The 23,350-nt window shown below is 36.0% G+C and overlaps 1 protein-coding gene across 9 annotated transcripts in view; it reads right to left on the bottom strand.

Moving 5' to 3' along the window:
• AKAP9 (A-kinase anchoring protein 9) overlaps positions 1-23,350 on the bottom strand; it is a 120,539-nt gene that overhangs the window by 65,334 nt on the left and 31,855 nt on the right. For 6 of the 9 annotated variants that reach the window (XM_014940241.1, XM_014940243.1, XM_014940245.1 and 3 more), the window contains 6 exons: positions 18,320-18,574; positions 11,863-11,907; positions 4,450-4,503; positions 3,870-4,034; positions 1,192-1,347; positions 49-246 (listed from right to left, as the gene is read on the bottom strand). In XM_014940241.1, coding sequence (XP_014795727.1) covers positions 49-246; positions 1,192-1,347; positions 3,870-4,034; positions 4,450-4,503; positions 11,863-11,907; positions 18,320-18,574 — 873 coding nt within the window. The remainder of the gene's footprint in view (positions 1-48; positions 247-1,191; positions 1,348-3,869; positions 4,035-4,449; positions 4,504-11,862; positions 11,908-18,319; positions 18,575-23,350) is intronic. The other 3 variants (XM_014940250.1, XM_014940244.1, XM_014940248.1) reach the window with 3 other exon arrangements.

Genomic DNA, 23,350 nt, shown 5'->3' with positions numbered 1-23,350 from the left:
GGCGGGGGGAGGGCGGCAGGGAAGAGATCTTTCTAGCATGAAATATACCAGCTCATATGTTGTGATTTTGTCTTGAAGACACGCAATCTGCACTTCACATTCTTCATTCTTTGTTTGATAATTCTTCAGCAGACATTCTTGTTCTTCCAGCTGTTGCTGATGTGAAAGTATCTGTTGCTTGGCTTGCAATAAATCAGCAGCTGTGCAACTATGGCTGGTGTTCCTTAGGGCTTCACTTGCCTGCAACTTGAATGTTAAAAAAAAAAACCACCTAAAATATATCAAGTTTTTCAGAAACAGCTTGCACTACAGAAAGTGATCTTTATTTTCTTCTTCCACATCACAAGTCCAAAGACTATCGCAAAATTTTTTAAGTTCTTTTAGAAGGAACTGAAATATCCTTATTATCTTGGGATGGCCAACCAATAAAAAAATATTTAATATTAAATTGTTTTATGGTGAGCAAGCATAGGATAGCAGCGTCTCAGAAAGATTTCTAAGTAATAAAACAGTAAAATTGCAATTACTGTCCCCAAAATCCTATTTCTAATAATAACAACTCAGGCTTCAGAATATAACTCACTTGAAGCTCAAAAAAAAATACATATAAAGTACTTAAAAGAGGGCAAAAAATACTACAATATTCAATTGTCACACTGTAAACTGTACCCACGCAGATTGCCAGTATCCCAGTGTCCATGGCACCTCAGTCACCAGTGCTTTTTACATCAAATGCTTCTCTGAAACTTAACTTTGTTATTTAAATTACCTTCTAATAGCACTACAAGTGGCAGGTTTTATCCAAAAATATAAAGAAGACTGCGCATGAAATGGTGGCCCATTAATGTTGATGGCTGACTGTTCTGATTTCAAAGGGAACAGGTTGGATTTCATCCCAAAGCTCTGAGAACTAACTACACAAGTGTTCTTCCCTAAGATAACTGCCATCATCCAGTAGTTATCAGAAGCTATCACCACATACTAGGGAAGAAAACAGACTAATCTTTATTTATTTTATAGTGAATTAGTACAATAAAGCAGGTACTATAATGATAACTATAGAACCAGTGAAGTGACTGCTGATCGACACTGAAACCAATTCTTCAAAAACGCACAAAAATTCTGTGTTTCTGCATTTGATGTGACACCAATTTTAAAACGCAAATAAATATCGGTAGTGCTGTAACTTACATGCTGAAACTGGATTTGCAGTTTTTGACTTTGTTCAGTAAGCTCTAAGAACTCCCTCATAGTTTCATCCTTTTCTTTCCGTGCCTGCTGTAGGTTAGTAGTGAGCTGAGTGATAATGTCATCTCTTTTTTTGATAGCAGCTTCAAATTCTTGCAGCTATGAAAGATAAAACTTAAACTATTACTGCACATCAAAGCCACAGACAAACAAAAACATCGGCTTATTTTAGTTAAGTAGGAATATGTCATCCCTAAGCTCTCCATTTAAAAGATATCACACATATACTGGAGTGTTTCTGGTTTCACAAATTCTATTTGTAAATACTTCAGAAACAGATTTTTTTCCTCTCATTGAACAATAGATGACCTCTTTATAAAACATATTTACCAAGGAACAAAATCTGAACCTGTAAGAAGGTCAATTAGTTAAATATATAAACTGCTTGTAAACTAAAAAGCATGGCCACATAAACAAAACATCGTAAAGGAAGCCAGAGTATCTATTTATAGCGTTTCAGCAATTTTGTACAACTACTCATGTCCACACACTTTTCTCACAATAAATGCAACTTATATCATCTCTCACTTAAGTGTAATAAATTGCATTCATCATACTAAAAGCATATAATAGATACCATGCAGTATCCTACCTTGTGAATCCAGAGAAATTATTCATAACTACATGAGAAAAACAGCTCAAGCTGCAAAACCAATAGTGTATTTAACAGATGAATCTTCTGTAATTTATAATGATGACGAAATGATAAAAGTACAGAAAAAATCCTTTGCAAGTGTTTTATCTTTTGTAGGATTACACTCAGGCAGCCAGAAATTCTACAACGTTAACTGGGACTATTTTCATGAGCAATTATATAAAAAGATATGTTGCTCACTTTAAAGTCACTTTGTCAATCTGAACTCATTGAAGGCTAGTAGCACCTTCCCCACTATGGATTGCAAATTTCTTAAACCAGTCTCCTTCTGTAACTGTTTTGTTTACAACGCGCCCAAGAAGAAGCTTCTCCAGATTATATGCTGAGTCTTGAAGTAAAACTATAATACTTCCAGATAAGCTTACTGATTAAGAGGATAGGGACATTATTCAGTGTGACATAAAAACCAGAAAACCCTTAAGCAAGACAAACTATGCCAAGAATTTGAGGAAATTCATTCAAAGTTCTTTTCAGAACACTGTCTTGGACTCCTACTTTAAAAGCATGGATCTAGTGGAAATACTAGATTTTTGTTATAATAGAGAAAATTAGGAACAGATCAGACACTTAAGTGTGTCATATTTTTCCTTTTGTATCTGTTCAATGAAACTGAGTAACTAAATTTATCTGTTCTGATCCACACATTGTTATATGAGAATTCTAAATTTGTTTTATTCAACCCTTTTGCTTAACAAACAGGCAGAACTACAGCACATAATATTATCTTCTGCGCTCCCCTTTTACAATTCTTTTGTTTCTTCTGAAAAATAAACCATATGCATTTCTAAACTGGCATATTATGTAATGTACCACTACCATACAAAAATATGCTGCAACTATAAAAACATTATTGTACTGTAGCCTATTTTGTTTTAATATATTTTAATTTACGTTAAAAATAGTAATCATAGCCATTTAAAAAATGCAAATATTTTCACTGTCTTCTTTTTCAGGAAAAACTAACTGTAGTCACAATTGTGAAAAACTTAGTATGCTATAATTACAACTATATACAACAGATACAAGATACAGTTATTAGAAGTTAAGTTTAAGTTAAAATTGCAACACCAGAGATTCATCAACTGCCAAAGGGATAAACCACCTCCTGCAGGGCAACCACTGAAAGATCACTCTACAATAGTGGAAAACATGACACCCATTTTCACAGATAAAATATAAATGAAAGCAGAAAAAATTATTAGTTGTGCAATAATAATGAAAGTGAAAATCACCGAATACTAGAACAATTTTGGTATTCTGTAGTACTTTGTAAAAACCAGAAAAACACAACGATGTGGCCTGAATCCAAATTAAAAGAGAAAGACAGAAGACACGAACCATGACAAAGCACTGACTTCAGTGCATAGCACCACTTGTTTCAACTGGAAGGATAAGTATTTCATAGTCTTTACTTTAAAATCTAACTTTAAATTCCAGTGGTATTTCTGAAGTAATAAATAATTCCCTGTAATCCCAAATTACTAGATATTAGTTAAAACATTTTGCAACTGTTGCCTTGTGTTTCAGGCTGTGAAGTCTGACATACAAATACTTTTTTTGTTAAAGGATCAAGTCATTTATATCATTCCTTAAGAAACAAAACCTGAGGTTTTTTTCATCTTGGAAGAACAGGAAGGTATTCAAGAAATGCAATCTTTGCACAACTGGAGAAGAATTAGGACTTTTCTTGAAGAAAATAATGTTTCTATTCCTGATCTGGAGAAAGTCACTGTGAAGACGACTGGAATTTTAGTCACAAAATACAGAGAAAACATACACACAATGGAAATGCCATTCAAAGAAATAGAGCGCGTGGTATGTGATTGAAGGAAATTATGTGCAATTCTATAACACACACTAATTGCACTCTGAACAGCTGCAATTAGGTGTGAACTCTTTCAGGTGATGCTCTGCATTTTCACGTGTAACAGAGTAGCAAGTAGAAAGCAACATAAGGTAATTATACCTGTTGCAATCCTTCTGTACCATATGCTGCCCTCATTTCTTCTAGCTCTCTGTTTAGCTCTTCAATCTCTTGCTGTTTCCCAGCCAATTCATTCTCCATCACCTCTAGCTGCATGTTGGAGTGCTGCATTCCATGCTCAGAACAAATCTCTCCAAATTCTTCTTCCTAAATCAATCCAAGTTCCTTAACATGCCATTTTTTGATGCTTTATCACAATAAGTAAACTCAAATATCAAATTCAGTTATCAAACACCACTTTAGTACATTAACATACAACACAGCATTGAAGATCTTATTGCCATGGTAACCTCCTTTGTTAGTATAATTCACACCTCAAAAGCACGGACATAAAGCTTTTCTGCAAGTTCTGCTTTACAATCTTAGCTGTAATAGAAGTAGTAAATTGTTTTGCATTTCAAGTCTAATGATACACTTTATTAATATGTGACAAACAATGCAGATGCAGAGGACAGCATGCAAAATAAAGTATTAGTCAGCAGCACAGTTTTTGTTCAAAACAAACTGTTCAAGGCTTTTAGTATTCACCAGTAGTATTATGATTCAATCTGCAATACTGTACCCTGATTAAGTCTGCAGGTATAGCTGTTCTTGTCACAAAACTGCAACCATTTACCTGTATAAAGACAATTTCTAAATACATTATTATTTGAAATAAAGCTCAATTTCTATTTTCATTTGAATCATATGTGACGGTTCCTGCAGGCCCAGGGGAATTTTTATGCTATAAAAAATTATTTCATTTGAAATACAAAATAGCTTTTTTTATATAGTAAATTGCATCACAGTAAGCATAGGTAACAGGTAAAACACCCAAAATTGCTGAAAATGATACTATGGTCTAAAAACACAAACCATATTATGAATTTAAATATCTAGAGAAAACAAAGGAATTCAGATCTAAAGGTCAATGCAAAGCTTTATACTTTACATAATGCAGTATGGTTGCATTTTAAATTATATATTTAACATTTCTATATATCATCCAACATAGTTATGCTTTCTAAAAGATATCTATACACTCCAAGATCTACTATTTCTGAAAGTCACTAATCTCTTGAAAGTAACTCATCCTAAATTTGAAGGAATTTCTTGAGATTAAAAAAGAGCAGAAGTTATACATTTAACATAAGACATTTGAAAAAAATGCTCTTTCACTCACCTAACACTGCAACCCCTTTCAGCTTCTCTGAGAATTTTGGTTCTACAGACTGTGCAGACCAATAATGACAAATCTCCAAAAGGCAGGCACAAACCAAAGTAGCAGTTACAGGTTAACAAAAAAAAAAAAAAATTCAAATAAAAAGATGATGCTCTGTACTTGTGAGTAACTGTAACAGACAGGCAGGCTTTTGAAACAGCAGACCAATGTTCCAATGTTTTAAAAAAGAGAAAGCAAGAACAGCAGTATTTCCCCTCTGAGCTGTTTATTACATCAGAGATTGAAACAAAAATAATGGTATTCAAGACGTAAAGGCATCATAACATTTCAGACCCAAATACTATGTTTATATTTAAAAAAAAGCTATACTGCTCAGGCATCTGCCATAGTATAGATCAGGGATTATCTACAAAGGACTATCATGCCTGAGGAAATCAATGTTACTCGACATAAAAGTACACTGATATAAATGGGATCAATATAGTCACGGAGCTTTTATTAAGAGGATGGATATATCTGCATTAGACAAGGATTTGCAGAGCTGACACAGTGCCCTTTCAGTTCCCAACTTCCTCAGTAAAAAGGAAGACACCACAGAGTGATCACTCCCTTATTTTAGAAAGCATAAAGAAAACTGCAGCAAACAGCAGTCCAGGCAATTAATCGAGGCACTGCACATCGCTTGTGTACTGCCAGATGTTCGCTCTATAATCAAATGTACAAGTGTCTACACAGCGCCTGGCACCAACGGCTTTATTCAGATTTTGGTGTGTGTCCCAGATTAATTACACTAGTAGTTTAATAGAAACTCTATTATCAAATACTTCTTTTCCTTTTATTTAGGCTTAATTGATAAAGATGTAGTGTATTATTCCTGTAATCCAGCACGTGGACACACTTCTCTTCCTGTGAATAACTTCTGTGTGCCACAATCAAAGACGTTTAGATGCTTTATAACAAGAGCTACTAGGAAAGACACAAAAGCCTTATCTCGTTAGATGTTCCAGACTCCTTAGCAGCTAGAAATTTCTACAAAAGACCTTTTACTTACAAAGGAGGTTTTGCTATACAAATTCAAAGCAAGCGTCTGGAACCTGGGGAATCCCACCTCATCTCACCTATCTCTTCGCCTTGGCCTAGCTCTTAGACCTCAAAGGTGAACCACTACAACATGGTAGCAGTCCATGCTCTTCCCCATCTGATGCCTTCTCCTTACAAACACCTTATGCCTTCTGATAAAGTGCAAGTTGAAACATGACAAAACACCAGACTGCCCTGTAATCTAGGGATTAGAAGATTAGGGTGCTGTGCTAACGGGAGCCATGCGAGCAGCCTGGCAGCCTCTGGCGTGACAGAGATTCTGCTGTGTCAGAGCAGGCAGACAGTTGGGGCTGAGTTATTAGCTTCAAAATATGTTGATTTCACTCATGTGCAATATATGAAGACTGTAGCCCAGATACCAACTTCAGTGTTAAAAGATGTCTGGGCAAGGCCTAGTGGACTTCTGTGTTTTGTCTCATGGCCACAGTAGTTTCCCTGTTCAGAGATCTTCTGCAAGCTCATAAATACTGTTGCTGTAGACTCTCGTAGTTTCTTCTTTTAAAGCTTTGCAGTTCACCTTTAATGCTGAAATGCCCTTATGCCTTAAAGCCTTATTACGTGCTTAGTTACATACCCCAGCAAACAATTAAACATTTAAAGAAACAATCAAACTGCACAGCATTTTAAGATAACGGAAGGAAGGAGTATCAAGAGCTCTGGATGTAACTGCATAAACAAATAACTATGAAGTAGGAAAAAATTAAGTTTTATAACACGTTAGCTACTCAGGAGCAACTGCTCTGGTCAACAAAAGATGGGAAAAAAAGTGAAGGTTATGGAAGTCCCTAAAAGGACATTCTGTCTGATTTTTCTTCCTTACTTGCATTTTCAAAATAATTCACAGAAATAGTATTTACTAATATAAAGTAAAACATAATTTATAGTCTATTGGCTAAAAATAAAGATAGAAAATATATTTCATCGGTAAATACATATGCTTAATGAAAATGAAAGGAATCTTCTTCCAGAGAAACACAAAGAAAACCAATTTCCACCACTGAATTAAGGCAGCGATTCATGACAATTGCCACCAGAGGTCAGGATTAAATTTTTGAAATCACTGTACCCCTCTGAATGTTTCTTAGACCTTGGAAGACCTGAAATTGTACCTCAGAAATTACAATAATATGTAAAGTGTAACTCTTATAACATTAATGCCAATAAAACAGAGATTTCCCTTTATAAATAGCAAACTTGTGCTCAGCATAAATCAATACATACTGTTTAATCACTGAAAATTGTAGAAAATACTTTAATACATGAATATAACCTATTAGAGACTGGCAAGCAGACTTGCGATTAAAAACGTGCTTTGATTTGGTAGTAGAAACTTAGAGATGTATCTAGAATGGATTAACAATTTTACCTTATGCTTTCATTCCCTTCTCCCCCCTCTCCCCACCCCCCCCCTTCTTTTACATTTTGGACATCTGATTCCTTCACAAAAATTAATACTTAGATCTCCAACACTGCTTGTCAATGTTCTTAACTTCTCGATTTTCTAGTTATGTCACAACTGATTATATGAACCTTAGCTAAAATGAGAAATTAGGGCAACTTGGGAAAATGAATTTCAGTTGTGGGGCTTTTTTTATACTCCATAAACAAAAACATTTTCAGTTTGTGATGAAAATAATTACAATCATAAGTAAGGTTAATAACTTCTGAAGGATAACAATTGATGTCTTTTTAAAATATCATAGCTTAATATATTTTTCTATATATTAATAGCACACAACAGAAGGTTTCTTTATGTAGTAGTTAAGGTTGAGGTATAAAATCTCATTAATGTTTTAAAAAAAACACCAACTTTGTAGACTTGGTATTAACCATCCTTTCAGAGGTACACTTTGCAAGTTGGGAAAAGAGTCAATAAGAGAAAAAAAAAATAATCAGGTCAAACACTCTTTCAGTTACACCATAAAACTGAGGCATATAGAAAAAAAAATGGGAGCAACTTTACCTTACACAGTTAAAAGAAAAAAATTAAAAAATTGTAACTGTTGGAAAAAGTTTAACTTCCCTTAGTTCTGAGTTTAGACCATAAATTCTAATGGTGATTAGCTTCTTAAGACTATGCAATTAGGTCTCATTCTTACTCAAACTGAATAGTATGTTACAAAAGGCAAGGTGGTCATATGAAGGATTTATCAGCCTTCAGTTTGGCTGCTACCTTTGATAGTGTAGATATTTAGAGAGGTGGCAGAACAAAAATGAACTAGAGTGTGCTGACAATAAAATTCCTTCAAGACAAGAACTCTTATATAAACATTCACTGGTTCCTTCCACTTTGCTTAGACAACTGTACGGGCTTATAATTGTGTGTCTGGTAAGTCTCAAAGAGGGAAATTTTACCCAATTCCTCAAGACAAGAGGCTGAAGAATTAAAAACATCTGACTTATTTTACCAACGGTAACAGAACAAATGTTGTACACCCTATATCATTTTGAAGCATGACAGCCTTCATTTCAACATAATTTCTGACAAAAACCACTAAAAACAATACAGATGTTGTAAACAATGAGGGGAAAGGTGGATCAACAGGCCTATGTTTCTAGATATGGTTTCTTAGCATTCTGAAAAGGAAGTCATGTACCTGAAAAAAAAAGGTCAGCCCAAGATTTCATACAACTTCATAATTACACTGTTACAGAGAAAATTTAACTCATTCTCATCTTCAACTGAAAGGGCTTCAGATTGCTTTATTTACAGGATGGCCATAAATTTAAGTAGAACTTTTAATAATAAAAGCAACATTACAGCTGACACAAAACATATTGAAAATTCAGTTCCTAAAATATACACATTCCTAAACATGTTGTTTCCTCATTGAACATACCGATCAGTTGTAATGAACTAGAATTAAAAAGAGCTTATTAAAATAGCAGCTCCCACCACTTGAGTTTGTTCTTCACCAGATCCAGTATCATGCTACTATTCAGAAGTTTTATATTGCCTACTTATGTCCTAGAAAATAACTCTCGCAGAGAGTTCGCTTTTGCAGGAATGAGAAGTAGTGCCTAGAAGTGCATCTGTCATTGCATTTTTGCAATTTTAAGGAAATATGCTATTTTTTAAAAGGCACATTCAGGAGGCAGACTGGCTATAATTCTATTGTCTTTAGTATCTGAAATACTGCTCCCTAATATAGTCTGTAGGCACCTACAGAAAGCTCTGAAGAATGAAAAGTTAAGTGTTCAGATGTGAAAATTCATTTTACAATGAGAGCCTTGAATTGAACTGATACTAACAACAAAACACTAAAAATCAGAACGTAACCACAATTATCATGAAGCCTTATGCTAGATCTTTTCTGTATTGTCTCCTTGTGCAAAGTTGTGTTTTCTAGAGCTTTCACAATCAGTCTCCAACAACGCTTCCTACAACCTCAGACGTGATCAAAATTTCTTAGTCATATTTCATTATATATGCAATACCTCTCACTTGTACTTGAACTTTAATGCAACTGTCAACTGTTTTTAAGGGTCATTCTTCACATACTCATACTCCATTGACAGTAATCACATACCATGGCGATGTATATTCTAAAAAGGTGCAGTAAGGTCACAGCAGTTGTTCGTAAGTGCATTTGCTATGCTCTTAACGGCAAACTGTGAGCACATACTGCCCTATCACCTTACCATACATAAAGCAAACTCATTCTTTTTGTTCTTTACTACTTTAATTCCTTGGACAAAATAAAGATTTTATCTATGAAAAATACTAAATCTTTAATCTGATTTTTTTTTCCCCAGGTAGAGTTTGCTTCAATTCCTTGTGCCTGTTCCTCCATAAAAAAAAGTTTTTTCTTTCTTCCATTTACAGCACTCCCCAATAGCTGGGCTGGAGTATCAATTCCAAAAGTGAGAGACCCATTCTGGTCTCAGCCTTTTTTTTTTTTTTTTTTTTTTTTATTTTTTTTTTTTTTTTTTTTAAAGTTTGCATCACAAAAAGCATTCCATAAGAACAATCACAACTGAACAGACCAAGGGCCCACATGGTTCAGTATTCTGTATTTGAAAGTAGCCAATAATGAAGGTGAGGGAACAGTTTCCCTGTACTCCCAAGTGCCTTCTCCCAACACACCAGAAGAAAGTGCTTATAAACAAGGCTGGAGGAAAAAGTGAGAGAGAAAGAGTCAGACTGGGGAAGAGAGGGACAGGAAAAGAATTCAACTGAAAAGTCTGAGACCAAATCTATGGAGGAAACTGAGATTTGATGAGACAGGTTGGAAAGAAAACCTACTGCTTTCATCTAGGAGAGGTTGAACTGAACATTAGGAGGACCTCAACGTAGGGAGAGGGAAGACAGGAGAAGATGTTTTCAAGGGAGACGGAGAAAAAAAGATATTAAAAGAAGGAAAACCAATCCTTGGATAGAGTTGGAAATTCTGGGAAAGAAATTGGGCTTCGGAATGACTGAGGAAGGAAAAGGAATTACAGAAACAGGCTGAAAAGCCTGTAAGACTGAGCTAAGAAATCAAGCAAGGGGAAAAGGGGATGAGGAAGGGAAGGTGAAAAGATTGACAGAGAAGTAAGAATTTACAAATTCTAGGAGACAGAAAACAGACACAGAGTTGGTCAAAAGAATAGGGTGAGAGAAGGAACAAATGAAGACTGAGCATTTGAGTTGGCAAAGTCATTTCAGTTTTCAGGGCATGTCTAGACTGCCCATTGTGGTCATAATTTTACTTTTGCACCATGCAGTGCGACAGGTCGGGGACACATTGTCTGGTGTGTGTATTCCCTTAGGCTGCGCAATAACTACCTGTAATACTAGTATGAAACACATAGTTATTCTAAGGTATAGTCATCTCTTAGAAAAGGCTGATTCAAGAGAGGAACAAAGTGTTCCACACCAAATTTACTTCAGCGATGGGACTCATTTGATTACTTCATCCCCTTTTACTTGTTGCCATACTTGAGATTCTGGGGTGTGTTTTGCAGAACTGTTTAGCACAGAGTTCTGCAAAATGAAACCCAGATTGTCAGAAAAGTGATTGAGACATGAATTTATCTCTTCGTTTTCCTGCAAGAAACAGCATCTACTGTACTCAGATATTCCATGTAGATGCAGAGTAGCAGACACCAGTGTGTGACTGGGCTGACCCCAGTCAGCAGCTAAGCCTCCCCGACAGGCACTCACACACTCCTCCAGTAGCAGGCGGATGGAGGAGAGAATTGAAAGGGCAAAAGCAAGTAAATTTCACGGGCTGAGACAAAGACAGCTTAATAAGTGAAAGAAAACAAAACAAAACCCCCAAACAATAAGCAATGCAAAGGCAATCGCTCACCACCTTCCACTAGCAGACTGACGCCTAGCCAGTCGCTGAGCAACGGATGCTTTGGAACACATTAAAATATAATCAACTTGATAAACAATTTCCCACAGAAAATTAGTCGAAATTATGCATAGCCACAACTCCAATGGCAACACAAAGCATTAATACAACTGTAACAGTGACGCTGTTACAACAGTTCATATATCTGCTGCATTACTGATTATAGTAGCCATCCCATTATATAGTTTACATAATGCTTGCTTTAATGGTATGTTAATCATACGCGTAATGACATGCAACAGCTCTGTCTATAATATCAAGTCTGCTCTTTCTTTCCTTCTCTTTTTGAAAAACAACACACAGCACTGCAGTAAACATGGGAAAGAAAAAGTTGAAAGAAAAGTTAGGAAAAACATTACTTAAGACTTACCTCAGAACTGTAATCTTCTACTGTGGTGGAAATTTCACTTTCCGGCTAAAACAAAACATTTAAATATTTACAACAATGGCACTCTAAAAAGATTAAACAAAACATTTTCCATCTGTTTCTGAGAATGTAGACAGTATTTGAAATTGCTAAGATATACATAAATTTGATTAGAATATATACAGAGAGAGAAAGCCACCTTCACTTTCTTGAAATCCCAGCTTTAAAAAAGAAGTTACTTTGTTGTTCAACCATGATCATGGAAACCTTATAATTACATGACAAAGTCGTCTAATGAAAATACAACCTACAGGTATAAAATATTATTTTGGAAGTGTAACAATGTTTTGTTGGGCTTTTTGTTTGGTTGGGGTTTTTTTAAGTAATAAGGAGTACCAAAAAAGGACTTTTCTCTGATAGATCATAGAATCATAGAATCCTAGAATTGTCTAGGCCAGAAGGGACCTCCAAAGGTCATCTAGTCCGACCCCCCCGCAGTCAGCAGGGACACCCCCAACTAGACCAGGTTGCCCCATCGAGCCTCACGTTGAATATCTCCAGGGATGGGGCCTCAACCACCTCCCTGGGCAACCTGTTCCAGTGCTCCACCACCCTCACAGTAAAGAACTTTCTCCTCATCTCCAATCTAAATCTGTTCCCCTCCAGCTTGAAGCCATTTCCCCTCGTCCTGTCACTACAGGCTTTTGTAAACAGGCTCTCCCCGTAGGCCCCCTTCAGGTACTGGAAGGCTGCTATTAGGTCTCCCTGGAGCTTCCTCTTCTCCAGGCTGAACAACCCCAGCTCCCTCAGCCTGTAGCAGAGGGTGCTCCAACCCCCTGATCATTTTAGTGGCCCTCCTCTGGACCCGCTCCATCAGGTCCATGTCTTTCCTATACAGAGGGCTCCAGACCTGCACACAATGCTCCAGGTGAGCTCTCACCAGAGCAGAGTAAAGCGGAAGAATCACCTCTCTGGACCTGCTGGCAACGCTTCTTTTGATGCAGCCCAGGATGCAACTGGCCTTCTGGGCTGCAAGTGCACACTGCCTGCTCATGTCCAGCTTAATTTTACCTAACTAGGAACTTTGCTGGCTTAAGAACATAATCATATATAGAATGCCATTTTCACACATGCAAGGCTTCTGATGTTGACTAGAATTTTAAAACACTTGTATTCTCCTTCAGCTTCCATGGAAACCAAGGAAAGCTAAAAGTGATCAGGAAGAACAAGGACAAAGACTCAAATCTTGTCATCTAATGAATTAGAACAATTAAAGGAACAAAGCAGTAACAAACTGAGCAAAAATGTGTCATGGAAGACGCTAGAATTAAACACAGAGTACCTTGATGAACTACACACAATGTATCAGGTTTGAGAAACAAGAGGTTAGTAGGAAAATATGCAAAATATTCAAATTACCTATTTAAGGTGCACTATTGAAGAATAAGTAAGTACCCTCTCGAACTCAAAAAATGAAATTTTGAGTTAAAGCTACTTTATCAAAAATGAAGGGTACATAATAGGGCTTTTTCAAAATTCACTTAACTCATTAGTCAGTCTCCATTTTACATTGAATTCTGTCAGGCTTATTTTCAAGGAACATAGTCAGTTTTGCATCAGCAGACATAAGTAAAATTTGGAACTGTCACCTGACGTGTTTTATTTTTACACAAAATCTGACAGGTCTACTGGAGCTTTGCAGTTTTTACAATTCCAACATCATCAATTTTACATATTTTTAATCCAATATGTAGCCCCACAATGTAATTAATGTAAAAAAAGGCTACTATTTTATATACAGAGTGCGCAAAACTAACTTAAAATCCAACTGTGGAAGCTAAAATTCATGCAGTACATACAATTTTAAAAATTAAAAAGATCCACCTTAAAAATAAACCACAAACTGAAACAAAATTATGTTTTAAAACTGCAGGGTGACAAAAGTGTTGCTGCTGTGGAATACACAATTAGTACCTAACAGTATTTAATTTTTAAAATAAATACATATGTTTATTCATATTATATATACTTCTATCTGTATTTGCATATATATGCATATAGACACACACAAATTTTACATATTGTTTGTAGTCTACGTCCTTGGTCTAGGATAAAGTCCGCTGGAAGAACAAAATCAGGGAAAACCACATCATTATTTATTTTCATAACACAGATCAGAAATGTATGGCCATATCGCCCTATAATTTTTCATGGTTTGTTCAACTTCAGAACACTTCACAAAGAAAGGGAGCTCAAAAGTATTCCTAGAAATTTACATATTCAATTAGATCTAAGGACTGTTGAAGTTCTTTATACAGTGCATGAAATCCAGCCACCTCTCCAACATAAAAAAACCCCAACCAAGTAGTCTGATTTCTTACATAGTTTTTCCTTGTAATGCTTTTGAATTATACAAATAGCCTCTTGTTTATAAGAAGGATGATAAAAGAATGTTTAGATCCTGGGATAAGCTCAAACCTAGTAGAAAATCGCTAATTTTTACTACGTTTTGTTTATCCCCCCCCCCTTTTTTCAAATCCTCCATCTAATTGTTCATCCCAGAGTATCTCTTCTCTAGCCAAAGCCTTTGGTTGCTCTTTGCTTTCACGCTTCTCGCATAGGAATGCCTTACCCACACTTGCCACCTGCACCTTTTCTCACTGAAGCGTCCTCTCTGTCTCTCCATACTGCTCATGTCTCCATATTTCTGTAACTGTCCGTCCCTAGTTCTTCTCAAGAATCCTACAGAGTGTCTCCTTCCTACTCAGTTTCTGTTCCTGTTGTTAGTGAACAATGAACATGGAGCCATAAACTTTATCACCTACTTGAGTAAACAGTTAAGCCATTCTAAAACTATTACCAAATGGATTTGTCCTGTGAAAAACAAAAGACGAGTTACTAATCCAACCTTAATCAATTATCAGGTATTCTTCATCACAGAACTCTGAACTTTTCTTTTCTAAGAAGCTTTGTATAACAGCTTTTACTACTCAAGTGACTCAAGGACAATTTTACTGTGCCACAAATTAATTTCTTTTGCTTTCCTGGCATTAGTACATTCTTGCAAAGCAGTCTGCCCCTATGCATCATTTCAAGACTTCTCAGAGAAGGTGATCTCAGCAATTATTTACTCTCGAAGTGGCTTTTGCTTTCTTCCATTCTTAATTGCAGGAAGTCACAAAAAGAAGCAATCCTAAACCAAGAGTTTCATTTATCAAATGTATTTCCTGGGCTGTGTCTTCTAGATTTTTTTTTTTACTTTTGTATGGAAAAAGACACTATGGGTGTCAAGACCAAAAGTTATCAGGGTGCAACAGAATAAAGACAAAAAGGCAACTAGACCCTCAAGGTATTATCCTCTTTGTAAGACCAAGACAATTTAACGTGAGATCATTTAATGTGAAACAAGTTAAGACCCTGATACTTTAACCAAGAAATACCAATGGGCATTTCGCTAATAAATCTTGTAAACAAACTGTTCCTCTAACTTAGGATGGAAAGCCTTATAGAAGCTGCTAATAAGTTCAGATAGAAGGTAAAATGGAATGGGTAAGGACAGTACAAAACAATGACAGTTCTTCCAATTAGCTTCTGTAACTTGAGGTATTACAAGGGGATGGAGGAACCCACCCTTAGGAAGACAGAGGGGAAAAAGGGAAAGTGATGACTGCAAAAAATAACTTTGAATTCTCCAAATAGAATTTTGCCCTCTCTGAAAAGTAACTCCTCTAACATCAGATGGGAAATCAGCTCCCAGAGGAGTACTTCTATTTTGTTTTCTGTTGCTTATATTCAGTAAGAGAACTCTTTGTTGTTTTTATTTGGGCATGCTAATTCCTCTGGGGACTAAAAAAAAAAAAAAAAAAAAAAAAAAATCATACTAGAAAAATTGCAGGGAGATCAATTTCTATCCACAAAACAACCACAAAAGAGGCCAGTCTGGATTTTTAGATAGATAGGTAGTATAATCAGACGTTCTAAGTCTATTTTGTGGCACAGGAAGAACAATTGTAAATATGAATTCCAGTAAAAGATTAAATAAGTAAGTGCAATCAAAATTTACTTAGAAAATAATCCTGCATAGTGCCTCCAGTAATCTTGCCTTACTCTCCTGACACAGCAACCTATAAAGATTTAATGTTGGGTGAAAAAGCAAACAGCTCAAAGAAACTGTCTGTAATCCTCCACTGCAGAGATTAGCCTGAAACTGCCTATTACATTGCCTGCCAGTTCAACTGAGCAAACTCTAATCCAATTACTGCAAGACAGGCTTTCTGTCCAAATCATTGCACTTATAAGACTAAAACCAGTAAGCTATGAGACTTCTTGAAACCATTATCACAATTTTTCCTCTTCTATGAATACTGCACAGATATAGAGACTTTTGCAATCATCTTCCAATTCCAAAACACCAATTTAACATGAATAAGCAGGCCACAGATAGCATGTAATAAAAAAAAAAGATCTCCCAATTGAGAACAGATTTTTTTGGTGCAAGTGAACACTGCCTTAGAAGTCACCAAGACATGAGTAATTCAGTAGAGTCAAATTACAAGCAAACACTAATCACCACGCTTATTCTTTTAAAGCTATGTTTAAAAAAACACCAAAATCCAACAACCAACAACCCAAAATGCCCATGCATCTCTATATTTATTTATTTGAAAGTAGGATAAGTTGCTTTGGGAATAAGGTAGATCTCAGAAAAATCATACCCTTAAGTCTTAAGAATATATCTGCGTGTGTAATCTTTAGCATCTGCAGTGTGGATCTTATTTCACTTTTTAAAATCATCTTTGTCTTGTACTATTAGCAGTCAGAGGTCAACGTAGGCTACTAGAACCAACCTGATCTAATTAGACCTTCTTTGAGCACAGGATTGGACTACATGACCTTGAAGCTCCCTTCCAACCTAAATTATTCTATGATTCTGTACTTTACCCCATTTCTCCAATTGTAGCAGAGACATTTATCCTGACTGAGAGCATGTATATCAGCAGAGTCCATCTGTAACATGCAATCATGATGTACTTCAAAATATATTTGGTTAAGAAAGTTTCTTCATACAGTTATCATATTTATGTAGACTATAATATTGCTAAAACAGCAGTTTAAGCAATTCGCTCTAAAGAGCTCTGTGCCCTAGCAGTCCTCTCTCCTTAGCTGTAAACAATCTGCTGCATTTCATAAAGTACACCTTTCTCTTCTCCTACAGGGCATCATCACCGATGAAAAGGGTCATTTTAGCATTAAATACTCTTTAAACCTTTTATTACCTCCTCCAGGAAAAGCCATGAGTTGAATTGAGTTACTACAGTTTTGAAGCCCTAACATAAACTTTGTAAGTATGAAAAGCTGCGTATTAAGGGCATGTACTCATGAAGTTCAAAATATCTAGCGTACTGATATACTGTAGGCTTAAAACAGTAAAATAAATGAATCAATTACTTCACAAGTTTTTATCTGCGTGTATGATTTAGCCTGTCTGCCACTCCACCACGGCAACTTTTTTTTTTTTAAACATAAATCACAAATGCAAGAAATTTTTAAAAAGTTTCATTTCTCTATACTTCTCAGTTGCTGGAAATGAGATAATGGATCCAAAATAGTTACAAGTGGTTTATTCTAGCACAGGACTGACAAGTCAAAATGCAGAGCATTCATCTGTGCTACATCTCTCAGAAAAGACTGCGTTCACATGCACAGAGCTGACAATCTGTGTTGAAATCCTTGTTCAGAATACCACTTGTGCTTTTAGAGGCACTGCTTGCATGAATGGAATATGCTATTCTGTAAATAACATCAACATCTCTTGTCCCTCGTATCTGGAACACCAGACTACATTAGGTGAATTCATGTCCACTGAGAACTGAACTGGGCTGCCAGTGTGTACCACACGGGGCATCTTACAACTCTCCTGGAGCATGTACTTTCAGGCACTAGCAACCAGGATTATGTATCATTAGGTAGTAAAAGGAGAGTATCTGTTTATCAGTCTCTTAAGTCATCCAGTTCTAAGTAGTGTTTTCTAAATTCATTCCTCCTCCTCAACTAGAAAGGCTCAAATTACATTTATGTAATTCTTGTAAAACAAGAAAGACGTTCAGTTTTGCATTTTGATGTAGCCATAGTTGCAATGATCAAAAATCCACTTCAATTTGTAAACGTTTAATAAAACAAAATGCACAAAATTAAGCAATAAACCAAAACCAATTATTGTCCATTAAGGGAGTAAAGCAGTACCAACAAACTTCCCATAAACTACAGGACACTGACTACCACAGAAAAAACGATGCTGGCAGGCAGGTAGAAAGTGCTGTCTCTGGACATATTAAGGTCAGACTGAGAAGACAAGAAAATCATAGCAAAAATCTCATATAACTCCTTTATTCCTACTCTCAAAATTAATGGACTATGTTGTCCCTCCCCACAAGTAACTGATCACCTGAAATGAACCTACCTCAATAGTGTAAGTCTGGTTGTGTCTGATAATTTCTCCACTATGCAAAGTTCTAATAATAGCAAAGTCAGCAGTAGCATCTGCTTCCCTCCAGCTGCTGCATGAGGACGTTTCATCACCTCGAGATCGATCAGTATCAATCCCACCTTGTATTGATTCTTCATCTTTGATGTTTGCTGGTTTCTTCTTCTTTTTCTGCTTCTTTGATCCATTCTGACCGTCAGTTTGTGCCTTCCGCTGCCTGAATTGGGCAAGCTATACAGAAGACAAAATTCTGTTAAAGGCGAAAGTTTTCCTCTTTACTACTAATGAAATCCTCTATAAAGGCTTACCAGCTGTTCTACATAAGCGCCAAACTAATCACAACTGTAAACAAGTTGGAAGTTAATGCTGCGTATCTGAGACATGCTCAGATTATTCTTTCGTTTACACAGTTTACTTGGAAAAAAAAAAAACCTTAAATGTAAAACAACAACCTATTAATGAATTCCTTTCTGGCTTCATACTAGCAAGTTACTGTTCGACAGATTGATACCTAGAAATCAAAACATTCAAAGGTAAAGGCACAAACATCAATATAAAGGACAAATGCAAAGAGATAACCTCTGTTTTAATTTTTCAATTTTATAGTGATAAATACTTTGAAATTAATTTACAGAAATTACTTTTAACTTTTATACCAGAAACAGATAAAAGCAAAACATTCTTCCACCAAGTATAATATCAAGTTTTCTAAATAGTTTATGCTAGAACTCAAAAAGCAGATCAAGTTACTGAAAACATCATCAAGAAATAGCAAAACACATTATGAGGTAGTAGTCTAAAAACAGCGAGCAAACTACCAAATACACTACCTTGTAGCAAAACATGCTGATGAACAAAAAGTCACAGGTGACCCAGGCACACAGTTGAAAAACCAATTAGTATGTAAGCTATTCAAATACTGGAAGACACTGCCTTTTGAAGAGCTTATCACTTTTAATCACTTTATAGTGGTTTACACAAGAAAATCCTTTTAAAATATTTTTTCTTAACAAGAACTGAATTTCTGTTCAAATAAGAAAAACAAGCACAGCAGGTTTTACCAAATAATTCAAAATTAGACACATCCTACCAATAAAATCTGGAAACAGAAATCATTATTTTCCAATTGAAAAGTCCAACATCAATTAAGTGCTACAGTATGTTTTAAAAATGTAGCTCCAACGTAAATATAAAGCATGCAAATAAAGACCCTAAAGCTTTAAATAATTTTTACATCAACTAATACCCAAATAACATGCATTTTTTATAAAACTGCTGCGATTTTAAGAAACAGCTACAGAAAAGGTAGCATGTTTGCTCGCGATATTCACCAATCGGGAAAGCCAGGCTTCCATCCAACCTCTTCAGCAACACTCAAACCACACAGGACACACAGATCCCCTGCCAGCCACAGTGCAAGCCGTCACTGGGAGTGCTCTCTTGTTCTCATCTGGCCCCACAATCGCTGAGAAGCCCCAGCCTAAATAAACACATCACTGATGTTGATCAGTTCTGACTTCTGGCTAGTTCATGCTTTTGTCCCTTTATTTGTATTTCTTTGTGGGTCTCTTTCAGCCTCCTCTCCATCCTTAGGACAACCGACAGCTTGGCCTATGGCTCCTGCTCTGTTTCCAGGAGGAGGGCTTGAAGATTTGCTTACCCAAATATGCTCACCTACATATTTAATACTTACTTCCTCCTACATCTCTAATTAGTTCAACTTCATGATTTTTTTTTCCATTTTTTAAAATAGGCAGCTTTTCTCATTTCACCAAAAATCTACTAAAGCTTATAAACTCCAGAAGTTCTGAACAGGAAAAGAGAGGATAGTCTCCTCCTAACTTCAAAGTTTGAGGAGGAAAAAAAAAAAAAAAAAAAGGCAGCATAGATTTAGCTTCTCAAAAATGGGAAGGGCATAAGTTTCCAGTTGTCTCCTTACAACATTACTATGTTCTCCTAAAACTGTAACTTTACCTCAATAGAAGAGTTTTCAATTTATCCAAAAGACAAGCCGAATCTGTCCAAATGCCACAATGGCATAAAGCAGACAACCTGATTTCAAGTGTAACTACTGAAAGATTTTTCTTTTTTTACTTTTTGTTTTTAAATAAAGACATGTAGTGCCACCAGTCAAGAACTCTCCTCCCCAACTTGATTGAAACCTTCTGTAATGGAAAGTTAAGTTGGCTTTTTTAAAGCAGCTTTACAGTCTTTATTTGTCTACAAAATTAGACATGTAGCTCAAGGACAAGTGAACTACTCCACTTCTCAAGTATTTTGTATATTTTAGCCAAGGCTTCAAATCCATGTTTTAATCAAATTCTAAAAACCAGAAATGACAGAAGCAGCATAACAAAAAGCTACTGTGGAACAAAAACACTCTGTGATGCTCACATAAAGACAGGGGAGTCTCAGATACCGAATTTGTTCAAAAAATGGGACTCAGGAACTAGAGTTGAGGCTCTATCTACGTTTCAATGACAAGCAAGAAAAAGTCCAACAGCAGTCATGGGAACTAAGGAAAATAAATTTTGTAGAATTAGAACTTTAATTAAAACTGAAAAATACTTCCCTATTTTGTGTTTATATTTTTCCAGTGTGAACAAAACGTGAAACTAATGCAAACTGATACAACTATACAGCCCTTCACCCTGTCCTCCAGGCACAGCGGCTTCCTAACGCCAAAACTCAGTCTGTGGAGAACTTAACGCTGCCACTGCTGAATCTGCAGTTTTGAAATAATTCCATGTCAATTCTCTGTTGAGTTACAAAAGTTGCAAGGAAGAGCAAAGATGTAAACACAGGAGTTACCCATGGAGGAGAAATGATCCAAACCCAGAAGCTGAAGAATGCTCAGAACAGGCTCTCTGCCTCGATCCACCTCCGAGGAGCGATAGAGAAGCAGTACCTTACCACCCTGGGAAGGCATCAGGAACACAGTCACCTGTGATGCAACTTCACCATGTTTTAGCACATCTGCAAAGAGCAAGTCTTCTTTGAGCATCTGCTAGCACATTGTCTCCAGCTTTTCCCATAATGCTGGTAAGACCTTGGATCCTCCAAACAGTACTGACTCCCGTTAAAAATTCCATCAGTGTTTTCCAGTAGCGAGTAACAGCTGATTTTGCTCCTTATCCTTAACTCTCAGCTTTTGCACTTGAAATAGCTAACAACTTGCCATTTCCAGCTCATAGGTTTTTCAAGTCCTGCTTTCAGGCAAAAAAAAAAAAGCAATCCTCTTGGAAACCGACATGTCCACTTTACAACAATAAAAAACATCGTATTACAGAGTCCACCCTTATTGTCTGAATTATTTCTATTAAATATCCAGCGTACAACTAAATTCTTAATTGTAATAAATAAATTGAAGTTTTAACCTAAACTCTGAGAATGAAACGATGTTTCTTTCATTTTAATGCATAACAACCTACAATAAAATTGTCGGGAAGAATTACATTTTTATTTTCAGAGTTCCAGAAGTGCCATTTACAACAGCTGCTCAGCTTTCCGTTAGTTTGAAAAATGGGAAGCGACTGGACTTTAGCACTAAATTCTGTGGATGCTCAAAGCACGTTGCCTCTTATAAACAGAAAAACACTTATTGAAAGTCACAAGACTACAACAGAGCAGCATGCATGTAAGTAATGGGTATACTTTTCAAAATCATATCCTACAGTAAAACAACAGTTGAGTAGAATAACTTAGATATTTAGAGGATATATTTATTTAGTTAGTTCTAATTATAACTTTTTTCTACTTATGAATCCCGTAACACTATACTAGCACCAATGCCCTCATCACAGACTGCAGCAGAATTACAGACACCCGGTACAACACTACTTCAGCTTTTAAATGCTGACAGCCTCCAACTGGCAGAAGGTCAGAAAAGCAGATAAAAATCAACTGCTATCAGAAACTAAATAGTCTTGAGACAGAATGGAACTAACTAGCAGAGTGGTGGGGATTGCTTGTGTAAACCAGTCAATTATGATAGCTCACGTGCTGCTCTAATTACAGCAGCATCATTATTTATTTATTCAGCTATCTTCCACACATTCTGAACCTTGACAATTGTACCAGCCATCTAGATTGCTGGGATACGCTGTCCATTGATTTATTTCAAATATGGTCTAATGGAACTATTTCCAGAGTAGAAGTGCACATTAAAATAAAATTCGGCTCCAATAGAATCCAAAACTTAATCTCCTCTTAGGCATTTAAGAAATATATAAAATATCTGAACAAAAGACACAACATCTAATCACTGTCCATATATCAGCACAAGAAAATACTGAAAAGATCCATGAAAATTTAAAAAAGTTACATTCATAAAGCACCAATAGCTATATTTTTATTTCACATGTATAAAAGACTTTTTAAAACAGAAACACATTAAGTTTCATTTAAAACTAGATGCTGCCTTATGATTGCTTATTATTCCTTAACATTCTCAGACAACGTATTAGATCTGGATAGTCTCATTTTCAGAGGTACTACAGTTAACAGGAATTGGAATTGCTCAGCGCCTCTGAAGAAGGCTATTATGAAATAAGATAAACAATATTTGCTGAACTTATTCTTTAAAAAGCAAATAATTGCTAAAACAAGAAGTTTATAGGTCACATATCCTGTACAAGGACAGCTGTACAGTTATACTTCAAGTACCTGTGCACAAACATTATTAGCTTCAAATTTTAACTAACATCAAATGCTTACATCTCAAATTCAGGGCTGCATAGGCACCTTTTACAGAAAGACTAGGGTCTGTTCGTCCCTCACAGTTCCTCTTAGTTACAAAATCTCTTTTTTAAACTCAGATTTGAAGAAACAGCGTAGAAGGATAAGTTGTGAACTTACAGGCTGACAACAAAAAGGAACCTCAAAGAAGCTGCTGCAGGCCAGTAATTATTCTTTTTCATTTCCACACTGTACAGTAAAGGCATGAATGGAGATCATAGAATCATAGAATGGTTTGGGTTGGAAGGGACCTCAAAGATCATCGAGTTC

This window comes from Calidris pugnax, unplaced genomic scaffold, assembly GCF_001431845.1.
Source record: "Calidris pugnax isolate Ruff unplaced genomic scaffold, ASM143184v1 scaffold76, whole genome shotgun sequence".
NCBI lineage: Eukaryota > Metazoa > Chordata > Aves > Charadriiformes > Scolopacidae > Calidris > Calidris pugnax.
Note: the sequence above shows the minus strand (reverse complement) of the source record. Positions and strands in the feature narration are given on the sequence as shown.